This window comes from Chamaea fasciata, unplaced genomic scaffold (genome assembly GCF_029207755.1).
Source record: "Chamaea fasciata isolate MVZ Bird 193981 ecotype frontalis unplaced genomic scaffold, bChaFas1.0.hap1 SCAF_9, whole genome shotgun sequence".
Taxonomy (NCBI): domain Eukaryota; kingdom Metazoa; phylum Chordata; class Aves; order Passeriformes; family Sylviidae; genus Chamaea; species Chamaea fasciata.
This window is the reverse complement of record NW_027094094.1, coordinates 14,815,462-14,829,964: the sequence shown is the minus strand read 5'-3', so window position 1 is coordinate 14,829,964 and position 14,503 is coordinate 14,815,462. Positions and strand designations below refer to the sequence as shown.

Genomic DNA, 14,503 nt, shown 5'->3' with positions numbered 1-14,503 from the left:
CTGGAGTCACAATACCATTAGAGGTCTGGATCAGTAATTCACAAGCAGAAACAAAACATCTCTTGTTGAAATAACTGTAGCTTTAACTGAAAGATTTTTTAAAAAAGAGTTTAAAGAGGAAGAAGTCATCCAGTAGCCATACAAACCTCATTGTGTGCATCCATTTTAGAAGCCACAAAATAGGTCACACTCAAATCAAGCAAAACCTCTGGCTGACATAACTATTACAAATTAGCCGAGCTTTGACATTGGAGTAACAGCTATCAAAGACCATTCTGAACATAATTAGTAGTTCCAAAACTAATTTTCTCTCTATATATTGAAATCAGACAGTTTAAATACAAATATTATTTCTGCAAAACCACTCCAGCAAAGAAGAACCAAGTCAGGTCATCACCAAGGAAGGAGCAAGCAGAATTAAAAGAGACTCGACACTCCTGTAAAAAGGGCAGTTTATTGTAATCAAAGAACTTCATAATGCTGAGAAAGCACAACGGGCCAGGAGTTGTCTATAAAGCACTACTACTCTGCTATTGCCGTAACAAAAGGTTACAATAGAGGTAAGGGGATAGGCAAAAGTCTCAATACTTTTGGGAAAAAAGAACTTGAAGTATTAACACCAAGAAGGAAATGGCCAACTTGGAAAGATTACAAACCCTTGAAACACGTACATAAGCATTAACCCACTCTAGGTCTTGGAAACTGCAAAACTAAAAACAAGCAGAGATCAGCATGGAATCCTTGGCAGAAGCTGGTCTAGTACTAAGGCACTTTAAAAACTCAGCCAAAGTCTACACTTGGTAAGAGGTAAAGCTTTGAAAGTTCCACAAATAGTCTGAATCCCATAGATGTCTGACCAAATGCACACAAATTCCAGAGTAAAACAATACATTTCTGCCTTAACGCAGGGGAAAGCCCTTGCTTTTCAGTCTTGTGTATTGCTCTAGGGTGATCAGTGAAAAATAGCTGAGGCAACAGGACACTGTCATAGCAGTGCTCTCCCTGATTTGGAAGGCTTCCCAACTTGCTAGATGAAGAAATAGCAGCAGTGTACAGAAATCAGTGCAGTCAGTCCACATCACAAGAGACAAGGGACAGCATGTCGACTTCCTTCCACACAAATGTGTACCCTCATGTATCTTCACTGACCTTTCCAAAAGGAGTAAAAGGGTCAATGTTCAGAGCCACTCCTGACTCCAACAGCTTTAATTGATTGTGCTGTGCTTGGTACTGGGATTCGCTAGGGCTTAACAGGCCTGTACATGCTGCTGAAAGAGAAGAGTTAAACAACAAATCTGTACACAGATGTGTTTTATCCAAAAGGAATACAATGGCTTTGTCTGTAAGATGGAGCTAAAATTTCAGGTCACTTAGTATTACCACAGTCTTTGCAAATTCCTGTTTCACCTTGTTCCAACTCCTTGGTATTTGAACCTCTTTCAGTGTACCTATTTACTTTATGCAGACCTTGACTTCTAGACAAGGAAAAAGGGTTGGGGGAAATCAGTTGGCCAAAGGAGAAAATAATTCCGCAAATCTCGTAAGCATTTCTGTGTCAAGTCTTGGAAGCTTGTTAAGGGATGAAGAACATATTTATCTTAAATCTTAAGTCCAGCTTCAGATGAACAAAAAAAAAGAAAGAAATAAAAACCAGCTGCCCTTGGGTCAACCACTTCTGAATATAAAGGCTTCTACTGTCGTCAAATTTACTGGCAATGCAGGACACCTCCTGACAATCCTTGTCCACAAAGAAAAACTCCCCACAAACCACCAGAGAGAGTGAGCACAAAATCACTAGAGCTCTGCTGACCTGTGTAGATACATTAATAAACCATAGCAACAACTGAAATTTTGCCTCTTTAACCTTCAAAGACTGCACTATTTCATATTCTATTCTACCACACTTCCTGCCTTATCATTCTCATTTAACATGTGGTATTTCACACTTCCAAGGTTCACTTCTCCTCCTCCACCTCCTCCACACCTCCCCCCATCAAGAAACACAGAGAACTATAAACATGACTATGGAGGCTATAATTATGAAAAGCAAAAGATATTTGTATCGAACTATAAAAACCAGATTTTTTAATATACCTTGAATTAAATGTGTTGCTAATTAAAGCATTTGAATTATCTAAGAATACATGCCAGAAAAAAAGAGTGTATTAAGAAAAAGGATATTAAGCAAGCAAATGCTCCTGTAGCATGCAATGAGATGGTTGACTTGGGAGGCTAATGAATTAGTATAAACAATTTAAATCTAATTTAATTTAACAATGTAGAGCATTTGTGTATTGAAAAGCAACAGATAGTAATCTGTTTCTTCATTAAATCAAAGATAAAATTGCTGATTACCCTTCCCTGAATTATTTTATTGAAGAGGATAGCAAACAAATTTTATATTTAGTCATAAAAGTTCATGGCTAGTCCCCAAACAAGCCAATGTAACCAGTGAAGGGTACCAGTGAACATAATACAGGCCAGCTGTGGTTTAGCACAACACATTATTCAGCCAAAACAGACTCCCACATTTTAACAGTGAACAAATGTTAATGCCGAAAATTAATATGGCACTTTAAGTTTACTTTTTATTTTCACAAAACGTATCCAAACAGCACCATTTACTACTCACAATCTTTAGAAGTTCCAAAATTATACACTGAGAATGCTGATCATTTGGTATTGCCAGAGGTACTAAAATTATTAACCTCCCCCTCCATTTTACATATAAATTTATCCCCTCTATTTTACAGATAAATTTATGAACTTGCCTCAAAAGTGTTACCGGTGATATCAAATTCTGGTGGAACAAAGGCACCTTCTGGATCATCTTTGAAAACAAAAGGAAACATGCCAGATTAGAACTTAGTAGTCTTGTTAAAAAAAACCACAAACCAACTTGATTATACAAATTTAATGATGAACTCCTATCTGATACAAAAGAAACTTTGTATAGCAGTATTTTAGTTCACTCCAATCTGGTGTACAAAGAACTTGTTATCCATGTTTATAGTGCCAGAAGTAACATAAAGGGCTGATTTCAAACTTTCTCCAAGAAGGTATCACAAGTTACCTACCAAGAAACAAAACACATTAAACACCCACAAAGAAATACATTTAACATGTCTAACCACTTCTTCCCTTCAGGTATTTATGTTTGGACCCAGTTACCACCTAAGCTGGTGTGGCTCAGCTGTGGCTTAGAGGTTTGATTTGATTAATTAGACACTTCCATTCACTATTTTCCACTACAGACCTGGGTGATAAGGGTTCAAGCAGCAAAGCCAGTCTGAATAGCTAATTGCTTCTTCATCTACAAGCCAGCTTAGAACTCCGAACTTTCTGCTTAGTTTGTTTTACTTCTGATAAAGATTAAAGAAAGTAAATTCCCCACACATGTGCTGCTGAGCAGAGAACTGAGCTACTGCAGCAGCCAATTATGAGTGAGGAGGTGAAAAGCAGAAAAGAACATCTTACGAGAGACTGATGTTGTTTCTGCATCCAAGCAGGTACACAGTATCACAATGCACTTATGTCACATGAACCCAGTAAAGAACATCAAAGAATTACACAAGCACAACTAAAAAACCTACTCTCCACATCTATCCAACTCACCTAATCTACCCTTCTGGGAAGTCAGGATGATTGAGATGACTTACACGCAAAGAATGTGTTTCCCTTCTCAACAAGAAAAAAGTAGTATGTTCAGGGGCACAGCATAATCATCATAACTTTAGCTTTAATCAAACTTTTGTGTCTGTACTTTAGAAGTGAAATGCAAGTTTTTATTAAACCCAGTTATATAGCAGAAACTACTAGAAAGGACTTTTTTTACATATTCATACATTTCAGCTACATGGCATGGCTGACTTGCCAGATGCCAGTAACTGATGTACAGCTCCTTAAGACATTCCCAAATGTACTTTCTCAATGAAAAAGAGGGTTATGCAACTAATTTTGCATTCCTTACTCACCACCACATTTTTTTCTGATTTTGGGCGGGGGCAGAAGAGGCAGAAGGCAAAGGGAGCGAATGGACAGATGTTTTGTTCTGCCCTCTCCCCCACCTGAAGAGTACTACTCCTTTTTATCTCCCCACTACCTTTCCCCTTTCTTTCCATAGAACACTTTAAAGACTGTACAAGTATTTACCTATCACTGATACAGGTCACTGTATTCTTTTAATATAATGTTTACAATGGGAATTTGTATGATCTGAAGAGACAAGAAGGTATCAGATCCCTTGGCAGAACATCCTATTGAATGTTTGTCCCCTTAGCACCACAGAACCTGCAGGAAGCAGAACTTGCTGCTAAAGCAGATATGACAGGCTGTTCATTTTCTCTCACTGGAAAGAAAATCCAAGGGTTATGATTTTCTTCTGGAAGAATAAATCCATAGGCAACAACTGCAAGGAACCAAAAAGGACAACCTCCCCAAGTGCCTACCCAACAAACTGTATTTTAACCAAACAGTAACAAAATCTGAGAGAAAGAGCCAAAGACACAGTGAAGCATGAGAAGTAGAACATAGGCGTAACTTTTTTGCATTCCTATGGAAAACATGCCTTTCTTTAAAGGGAACTAATGAAAAGTCTTTTCCTTAGAGACTAACATGACTTCAGGGAATTAAATCTTTATAAATTTGCTTTGCACAGGAATTTGTTTTCCCACATTTTAAGTACTTGAATACAACATTCCTGGATCAATTGTTTGCCAGCTATTCAATTAGACAAAAACATTAAGAAGAAATTGATTTTTCTCTTTCCTAGCTACAAGCAAAGATCTTAGATGAGAGGCATTTTTCATCCACTAGATTTATGCTCTTCAACAAGTCTTTCATATACCCTTGGCTTATACAAAGCCATCTTCTTTTTATTTTTTTTAATTTCTAGGTATGACAGCTCCTTAAAATAAAGGAAATTGATTCCACATTACCCTATTAATAAGGAACTAAAAGTTGTCTCATGTCTATTTAAGGACTTTAATAAAAAACAAATATAACAACAATTATGAAGATATATTTTCATTAATTATATTTTATGATGTTCCATTTATATGAAATACTATCTTTAAAATTAAAGACGCAACAAATCTTCATTTGTGGCAATGTTACCTTATCTCATTTTCATTCTAATATTTTTTCTAAATACTGTGATCTAGATTTTTCTTAAAAGAATAAACACTTATCCTGATAGAGATTTAAAAATAAATTAGGTTAAAGACATCACAGCAAAAACTTGACCAGTTTGGTATTAGACTAGAATGGTTCTCCTAGTTATGAGCGACCATAATTTTAAAAGTACCATAGAGTAAAAGCTGCTTGGTTTTTTTTACTCTTCTTCTGTCAGATCATTAAGAGGCTTAAGACCTATCATCTTGAGATGCATCACATGAGAAAGGAAGAGCAACCATAACATGCTTTTTTGTCTGAGCTGAAACAAGAAGTTTTTCTAAAGTCAAGCATCTCCCTGTTCAACTGCTATGATACCTGAACATCTTCAATGTACATATTGGTTTATAACATATTAAAATTAATTTTTCAATCAGTCCCAATACTTGGCAAGTCTGAAAATCATTACTTAAAAATGATTTTTTATTCAATAGAGAGCTTAAAAAAAAAAAAACCCAAGGCCTTTATTTGAGAGAACTTTCCTTTTTAATAGCAAATATGCAAAAGAAATGCTCCATTTTTTATGGCCACAATCACCAACATACACTGAATATCAGACTTCTCTAGAAACAGAACATAGCCATGAAATCAGAAGATCCGTAAGAGTTGAAGGACATGCTTTACCAAAGGTAGAGACTCGTGCACACAGGTACACAATCTGTGTGTTTAAAATGGACATAAAAAGACTTATCACCTGGATAAGTCTTAAAATAACTAGGAGGAATTTTCTAAGCAAATTCAGAACGGCCTTTGTTCATCAAGTACAAAACTGAAAACACAGTTTCACATGCACATATACACACCCCTTCACAAATAAGTTTTATTTTATCTTTATTTTAATTGTAAGTCTTAAGAATAGAATGCAATGTTTTACTGCAGTTTCTCACTATGAGTTTCCACAGTTCTAAAACAAACGGCCTGGAAACACAAATACTCACCACTGAGCTGTTCCATGAAGCATACATTGCCATTGGTGTTAAAAGCCAAAGTGTCAGGAGTGATGCAGAGTGTCTGGAAGATTGCAGAATGGGCAATGCTCTTCAAAGAATGGCAACACTCCAGGCAAATTGCCCAAATATCTTGCTCAGTAAGACAGCTATCCCGCAGTGACAAAATATCAGCAAGGGACACATTCTCCTGCCAAGATACAAATTAATAAATTATCCTGGATTTCATGACACTACTTTCTGTATCATAGATTACATTTGACAAAATTGGCTACAAGTAATGTTTCCAGCAAGTTCTCAGACTTTCCAGGACAGTGATTAACACTCCAAGCAACACCAAGTGCATGACTTTGCTCTTAACACAGAGGTGTTTAAAGAAGCACAGTTAACCTGAACAAAGATACCACATTATGCCAACATTTATTTAAAAAAAAAAAAAAAAGTACTATGGGAGATATGTAAGTTACATAAACACTGCATCAAAGGAAACAGACCACTTGAAGGTAAAAGCAGAGAGACTAAATGAAAACTTTTTGTTTCACCCCTGCCTTTCAAGCTCTCCCAGGTGTCTTTATATAAACGACTTAAAAATTCTCTTCACAGCACTTCTCCCTACTATTTGTGATTTGGGAAAAAGTACTCTTTAGAGTAGCCTGTCTTAAGAATAATGCTGTTGGAAGTTTAGTGGTGTGGACCATTTAACAAACATTGAAAAGCCAAACATGTCATGGGAAAAGTGTTTTTATACTTGGACTTAAAACCAAACACTTTGGTTGTCCTAGGCCTCCCCATTACATGCAGAGATTTTTTGTGATGAGAACAGCTCAGGGACTTAAGTTTCTAAATTGCTGTCCGAAACTGTAGTCAACTTGCATTGACCCTATTATCACAGTAAGGCTATGAGTCCAGTTCCAAACAAATGTGTTTCCAATGTGGTTTTCCTGGTCAAGCTGTTCAGAAACATTGCTTGTCTCAAAGCAACCAGCCTCTCTATGGATATTTTTGGAATACAAACCTGATACATTACTGACAGCTACAGAAGTAAATTTTTCACGAACTTAAAGGAATGAGGAAAAAAAAACCCCAAAACACAAAACATCAATTCCATCTCTAAGGAAAAGTAAGGTAACAATAATCGAAGGTAATCTACAGAAGTTACTTTGTATCAGAGCTATAATTACTATTAATTACACAGTGATATTAAATATACCCTGAATGGAAGATGTAGATACACATTTCTTAGCTCAGAGAAAAAAAAAAAGTATGCCATTCATCAGCAAAACAGGATGTGATGCATCATACAGCTCAGAAAACAGCTGTGGTTTAAACCTTTAGTCCCTTAGAGAACAATTATAAATTTCTTTACCTACTCCAGTACTGGAAGATATCAATGATATCTGGATCACCATAAAAAGAAGGGGTTTAACCATTCCTTTCATAATATCCTTCAAATAAGAACCAAACCTCAGTCCAAAAGTGTACTGTGCTTTTTAGTCTAAAGTATAATGGTTAATAAATAAATATGAGGCAGGAAATAAAGCACACTCACTGCTATTTGGAAAACTTCTCTTTTCAAAGGTCTTATTTTTCATAGACACGGCCTAGACACGGATGGATTTACTAATGGCAGCACTAGTACAGTGCCTTCTAGCACTAATCATGGTCTCATCAAATTCAGTCCTACATAATAATGAACAGCAAAAGATCTCGGCACAAAATCTTATTTTCTCTGTACTGTCCTCAGTACAACTGTGTAATGCTGCCATCAGAGTTTGAGGGTGGATAAGGAGGCTTTGCACATCTCCACAGGGAAGCTGTTCCAAGCATGAAGAGCAGCACAGAGATTCCTCTGTCTGCAAACAAAAACATGGCAAGAAGCTCTCCTACAAACATTAGGCTTTGAAACAGACCAAACTGAGCGGTGGGATACGGATAGGCTTGGAAAGAAGAGACTCACTGCTTATTCTATAGCCAGCAAAAGGAGTTAAAAAAAAAAATAGAAGCTATATGATCAAAACAATGAACTAGTAACTATTTTTAACTCTCCTAGAATATTCCAGCTAGGTGACATGATGGCATTTGCCAAACAGAGAAATAAAGAATGCTTCGCTAATCAAGATGCAAAACTATGGGTTTCATCTCTGTATGGACAAAAGAGGCTCAATTTACAGTGCACATGAAAAAATTAAACTGCAATATTTAAGACAGCCTCAATATCACATTCCAGTCACAATAAGGACTTGAGAGAACTTTTGAGTTAAGCCTTGAGGCAGAACACCACTGCAGATAATAAATATCAGCAATGATATCCACAGCACAAACCTACAAAACATCTTTGTCTTGTGGTTATTTGGGAAGTAAACAAAAGGTAATAATCTAATATCAGATAGCTTAGTTTGTCTTCCTTCCCAGGGATGAGAAACTTATGCCATACAGAAAAAGAAAAACAAAGGAAAAAGAAAAAAAGTCCCATGAATGTTCCATGGCTTCTATCAGCAGTGGATGGCTAGGTGAAGATAAAACTAGCATAAAGAAAAAAAAAGATAAAGCAAAATACCACCACATTGCAGGCCTTTCTATTTTCAGTGCTCCAGGACAGTAAGCTACTTACTTCACAGAAACCACATATTTCCCAACTGATCACACTTCCTTGACCTTAGTTATTAAACTGCTGTTGCAGCTAAGCAAGGCCTTTGTAGAGAATGAAGCATTGAAAACACTGAGATTTACATTTGACTACTTGTATCCCCAAAGCAACACAGACCAAAAGTTAACACTGTGGAAAAAACATCCTTTTAACACTGTAACACAGGAGGTTCTGGCAAGCTGAAGCTTCTGATGAGCGACTGCTGCAGTACTTTGGACCACTAGAAGTTGCTTCATTCAAGTGTGGTAAATAACAGAGATGCTGATGTCTCTTTTTTTGTCTCTTTAAGCAAAAGACACTTGTGTCTGGTTTTAATATGAAAGTGTCTGGTTTTAACATTAAGAACTACAAAAAGTAAACCATAGTTAACTGCTCACTTTAGTTTTCAGTTTTTCCTTACATTTTCTTCAGCAAGTACAGAACAGTTCAGTAGCATATAATTGAGAGAGAGTAGGATAAAAAAATTAATTTGCCACAGACAATTTATTAAAAATTTTGAATCCAAACATTAAGGAGTACGAAATGAAAAAAGTCCTAGTAAAGATAGGAAATCAAAATACACCCTCATCCTTAGCATTTTCTACTGTTCAGCTCCACATATTGGCAAAAAACACCTGCATCAGACACCAACATCATTCTTTATACTCGGTACAATGATGAGAAGAGCAGACTCCACTAAATGACTAAGCAGCTCAGAGTTCAGCACAACAGCACTCACAGCCTTCTGACACCTTTTTGCCATGACAATTCACACAAACTTCAAAACAATCTATTCCAGAATCACAGAAAATGTGGCAAATGCCATCCATTACATTCATCACATCTGAAGAAAAACACTGGGTTGCTTTAGTAAGCTCTCTGAGTACTCTTCAAAGCAGCTCTTTTTATTAACTTATCTAATCACCAGGTGATAGGTCATGCTCATTCTCCCAAGAAAAATACTGAAACTCCCTATGTTTCTGGAATAACTAAATAGATGGGACTCGTAGGAACCCACAATCAAAACATACATTGAGCAGGTGTGAAAAATGGGCCCCACTCTTTCTTGTACAGAAAGGTTTACCCTTAGCCTTCTCCATTCTGAGAAAATACTCTTAAGTATTTAAGCCAACGTTTAAAAAATAAGGCCATTACCACCTTCCTCCTAGATTTTGCATGAGCCAGTCTGAGAGGGCCTACAGCACTGAACACTACAGACGGTGGAAGGGCCAAACTGCCAAGCCATTGGGTGACTTAGGAAAGCCAAAAGGGGCTTTGCATTTTCAAACTTGCATTTAACTCCTGATTCAGCATAGATTCTTGACACAGCAAGTTAAAAAGTTTGCAAGATTTGGTTCAGGGAGCGAGCACCAAACCTTTACTTAAAAAAGGAAAAAAAAATTCCAGACATTTTGTCCCAACATTCACGAGGGGGTAACAAACGCAGCATGTGAAAAGATATAAAGATGAGCAAGAACAACAAAAAGCAAGGGCAAAACCTGTAATAGAGCCAGACAAATGCGATGACAAGAACTGGGTTTAGCTACAGGTTATTTGGCATAACAACTGAACAAACAGATTTAACAGTTTGATATTTTTGGTTTTCATCTCCCAGTGTCAAAGGCCTTTTAGCACAGGGCAGCAATATACGGCTGTACAAATAAGTGGTTGGCAGCTTCGGGAAACTGTTCTGCCCATGTAAATTTCCCTTGATCGGGTGCGACAAGGACACGTACTGGCCGACTGCAGCATTAACCCACGGCTACGACAGCAGTGACGAGACACCCCGCACTCGAGGACCATGACTTTGCTGTTGTGTGAAGGTGCACGGGAACGGGCTAAGCCCAAGTTGGTGGCTGGAACCGCGGGGCAGGAGGCAGCGAGGAGCCGGCGGAGCACACACCGAAAGCGAGCGGTGATGCTGCCGCCGCGGCCTGGCCGCTCCCGGGGGGCCGGTGCGCCCCCGGCCCGGCCGCCTCCCGCGGCCGCTACACTACAGGTGAGCGCAAGGGCGGCGGCTCCATCCCCGCACCTGCCTCACTCACCTCATCCTCCAGCAGCGTCGGCAGAGGCTCAAAGTCGTAGCAATTCACCTCCTCCTCCTCCTCCTCATAAAACACGTCCTCTGCAGCGCCAAGAGTCTCCATCCCGCCCGGCGAGGGAGCAGAGGCTTCACCTCCGCAGCCTCCCTGTGCGCTCGGAGCACGGCCCTCGGCCCCCGCCGCGGCTCATCCCCACACCCGCCTGCGGGCTGCCCCCGGCGGCGACCCCCGCGGCGCCGCCCGCCCGCCCGCCCGCTTTAACCCCCTCCCCTGCCGGGCCCGGCCCGGGGCGCCCCCGCCCCTCCGCTCAGGCCCCGGCCCGGGGCAGCGCTGCCATGGCAACGGCCGCCGCCGCCTCGCCCGCGCGGCCTCACTGCGGCGGCTCCCGCCCTCCTGCGGCGCCGCCCGCCCCCGCCCGCCCCGGGCGGCCCCGGCAGTCACCGGCAGTCAGCGGGGGACGGCTGCGCGCCGGGCCGTGTGCCCCGTGGAGCCCGCTCGCCGCCGTGGCGTGGCGGTGCCCTGGCCCTGCGCTCTGAGGAGCGCGCTCGCCGCAGCGCGAGCTGCGGCCGCCGGGGCCCCGCGGGAGCCGGGGCCGGTCCCTCTGGGCTGCGCTCTGCGGGCGAACGGGAGCGGCGGGGAGGGAGGGCTGCTGTCGGGCGAGGGGGTCCCTGGTGCCCGAGGTGGGACCGGCGCTGTGCCGAGCGCTGCTGCCGCCGCCGCCGATGATCGCCGCCCTGCCTGCCCGAGCCCCCGGGCTCGCGTTACCGCCACCGCCTCTCGACACCGCTGGATTTGCTGGCTAAACCAGTGTTTCGGATTAAGACAGGTGGCTCATGGCACAATTCTTGACGCAGTTCGAACCGTAACAACCACAAACAAAACCAAGGCGCTGTCACCCGCTTTGAGTTCATTAGCCCCGGCCCATTTTTGCTACTCAGAGGGTTCGGATGCCTCAAGTAACTTCATTAGGACTTCCCTTGAAATCGAAGGTTAACGATCAAGGATTCTTTCAAAACCACCACGCACATAAGCCAGTTTTTGATTCAAGTAAACCCCATTGGAAAGCTCAGATTGTTTGGAGTACACAGGCTGTAGCGTGGGAACGGGAGTTGGCTTGGGTAATGGATAAGTAACCCCTGAGCAGGCGTCTCCTGATTTCACTTTAAGCCACATCACCATCTTTTATCTCCATTGTAAAAACATGGTGGATGGAGAGAATAGACTCTTTTCTCCTGTAATTAAATTTTAGAGCTACTTGAAAATAATGATGCCAATTTCATTATTCTGTTTTCCTTTATATCTATAATTTTATGTCAAAATGAAGTATGTTAATTAATTAATCTGTGCATAGTACATCAAGCAAAGCAAGAGTTGGTTTTCTTTATTTGTTTGCAGTATTCTATGGAAAAGATTAATACTCTATTAAAATATACATTAACAAACACTGTGAAGCAAACAAAGGTACGTTGATTAACTGCCCCATAAAAGTCATCCTGCAGTTGTAAGATTTCTCCCAATTAAATGTTATTTGGATACATTCCACAGTCATTCCTCAGTCACATGAAAAAAGCCAAACTCAGACAGATTGCAGTCTTTCATACACATGCTGTCTTCTTACTAACATTTTTGAACTAATTTGATATGATCAATATATATACTTACAATCTGGTAACCCAGGCTTTTGTGAACAAGTGTTGAAGCACGGAAAACAATGAGTGCCTGATATTTTTGGGGAAAAAAAGGCCAGCGTGAATCCAGTAACAGTCATTATAAAATGCTACTTAAACTCTATTTTACCAGCATTTTTGGCAAAATATTTTCCACAGGCAGCACAATCTACCAAGAAGACCCCCAGAATTCTGGACTTTTGTGGGCTGGACTCATGTGCATTATTAAAAAAAAAAAAAAAAACAAACCAAAAAACTGAAACAAACAAAGCAACAAAACCAAACCAAAAAACCAACCAACCAACCACCACAAAAACAAGCCAACCAAAAAACAAACAAACAGAAACCAAAACCAAAACCAAAACCAAAACAAACCAACAAAAAACCCAAGCAAACCAGGAAGAGTTTCTCTGGTGCCTAAATCAGGCCTAATATCTACACTCACCATCAATATATCTTAGATTTATTGAATATATATTCAAGTCACCGCTTGAGCATTCAAAATATTTCTGAATAAAGATTGTTTAAGGTAAATCTGTGGAAGCTGCACAGAAATTCACCTGCTACTTTTGAAAGGATCAATATTTTTTGTTAACTAAGCAATTCCCTTTCTAGTAATCGAGTGGTAGGGCATTTCCCTGCAAGGTTAGCAGGCTCAGGTTCAGACATCTACTCTGCATCATTTGGACCTACATTATTTATTTATTCACTGAATCTAGGCTCAGGTAGATTTTTTTAGGGTAAGTGCCTGACTGACTGTCTCCAAGTGATTCAGGATGCCTCAGACCTATCTCGTGGTTGCTCTGGTTAACTTATTTGCTCTACTGAAGAACTATTTGTATGAAGTGGAAGAGGTACAAAATGGAAAACAAAATGAAACAAACACAGCATTGCTTTGTAAACAAAACTTTTAGTGGACTTAGCCTTATTACAAATGTCATGATGGGGAGGACAGAACAGTCCATGGAACTGACATGGTTTGGTATATTTTTTCCAGAAAAATTGCTATGCTAAGCTTTTGCTCTCATCAATAATAGTATTGTTTTGGTTTCCTCACAGATGAGGCAACTGTCAGAAAAAGCGTTGCAACTTGTTTGATACATTCATGTGGCAGTTCTCAGGCTGGAATATTCATTCTTATTAACTCCTGCAATTAGTCATAGCCCATGGGAATTGTTGGAGGACATGCAACACTACACAGTTCAGCATTATAAAAAACCCCACATGTAGGTGAAGCTGTCAGTTTGTCTGCAGTCAAATTTTCCATTCTTTTTTTCCATTATGTTGCTTAAGGAAGTATAAGTTCCTAGGAAGTCTTTATTAGTAGGCATTTTTTGAAAGGCATTTTGATGGATATATGTATGTGGAAATTTACTTCTGAGTCTGAGGTTGACTGAGTATGCGGGTGAGTATCATATTAAACACAAATATATAGAAGACAAATCAGGTTCTCATAAGTTAGAGTTCTCAAAAGGCAGAAATAAAAACATTACTTTGCCCTAGTAATAGTCTATAGCTGGAAAAAAAAAAGAAATTTTATCATAGGCTAAATGAATATAATGTGATTAAAATTGTTTTGTTAAAGGATATTTGGGACAGGTTTTACTGTGGAAGTACCAGAGAGAGGTTTCACTTACCTGTGATCAGGTTTTGAGTATGAACTGAGATCTCTTTAGCAACAATTACACCAGGATTCACAATTATTAGAGATTTTGACTTCTTAATACTAGATTAGAGATGGAAAGCTAAACAAAGGAAACTCCAGATATTGTGTAGATATTATACATGAAAAAATTCTTGACCAAAAAGTCATTAAATCAACATGGAGCTTTGTGGTTTAGATTGTATGATCACAGACCAATCGAATACACCTGATTTTAGTCCTCTCAGTCTGAGTGTGCTCCCCTTAAACTGTATCAAATGTATTGGAAATGCATTAGAGTTAGGGAGGTTTGTAGTTTTCACATAAGGAGCTTTTGCAGTGAAGCAGCTGACTTGATTTCTGTCTCTGACAGCAGCTGATAGCAGATGTCTAGAGAAGAGTGCAGG

The 14,503-nt window shown here is 39.8% G+C and overlaps 1 protein-coding gene across 1 annotated transcript in view; it reads right to left on the bottom strand.

Annotated features, from left to right (window-relative positions):
* Nucleotides 1–11,003, bottom strand: part of KNDC1 (kinase non-catalytic C-lobe domain containing 1) — a 56,992-nt gene extending 45,989 nt beyond the window's left edge. The window contains exons 1-3 of the mRNA XM_066191149.1: nucleotides 10,791–11,003; nucleotides 6,111–6,309; nucleotides 2,772–2,830 (exon numbers count right to left, since the gene is read on the bottom strand). Of these exons, the coding sequence (XP_066047246.1) occupies nucleotides 2,772–2,830; nucleotides 6,111–6,309; nucleotides 10,791–10,892 (360 nt within the window). The 5' untranslated portion in view covers nucleotides 10,893–11,003. The remainder of the gene's footprint in view (nucleotides 1–2,771; nucleotides 2,831–6,110; nucleotides 6,310–10,790) is intronic.
* Between the last annotated feature and the right edge of the window lie 3,500 nt (nucleotides 11,004–14,503).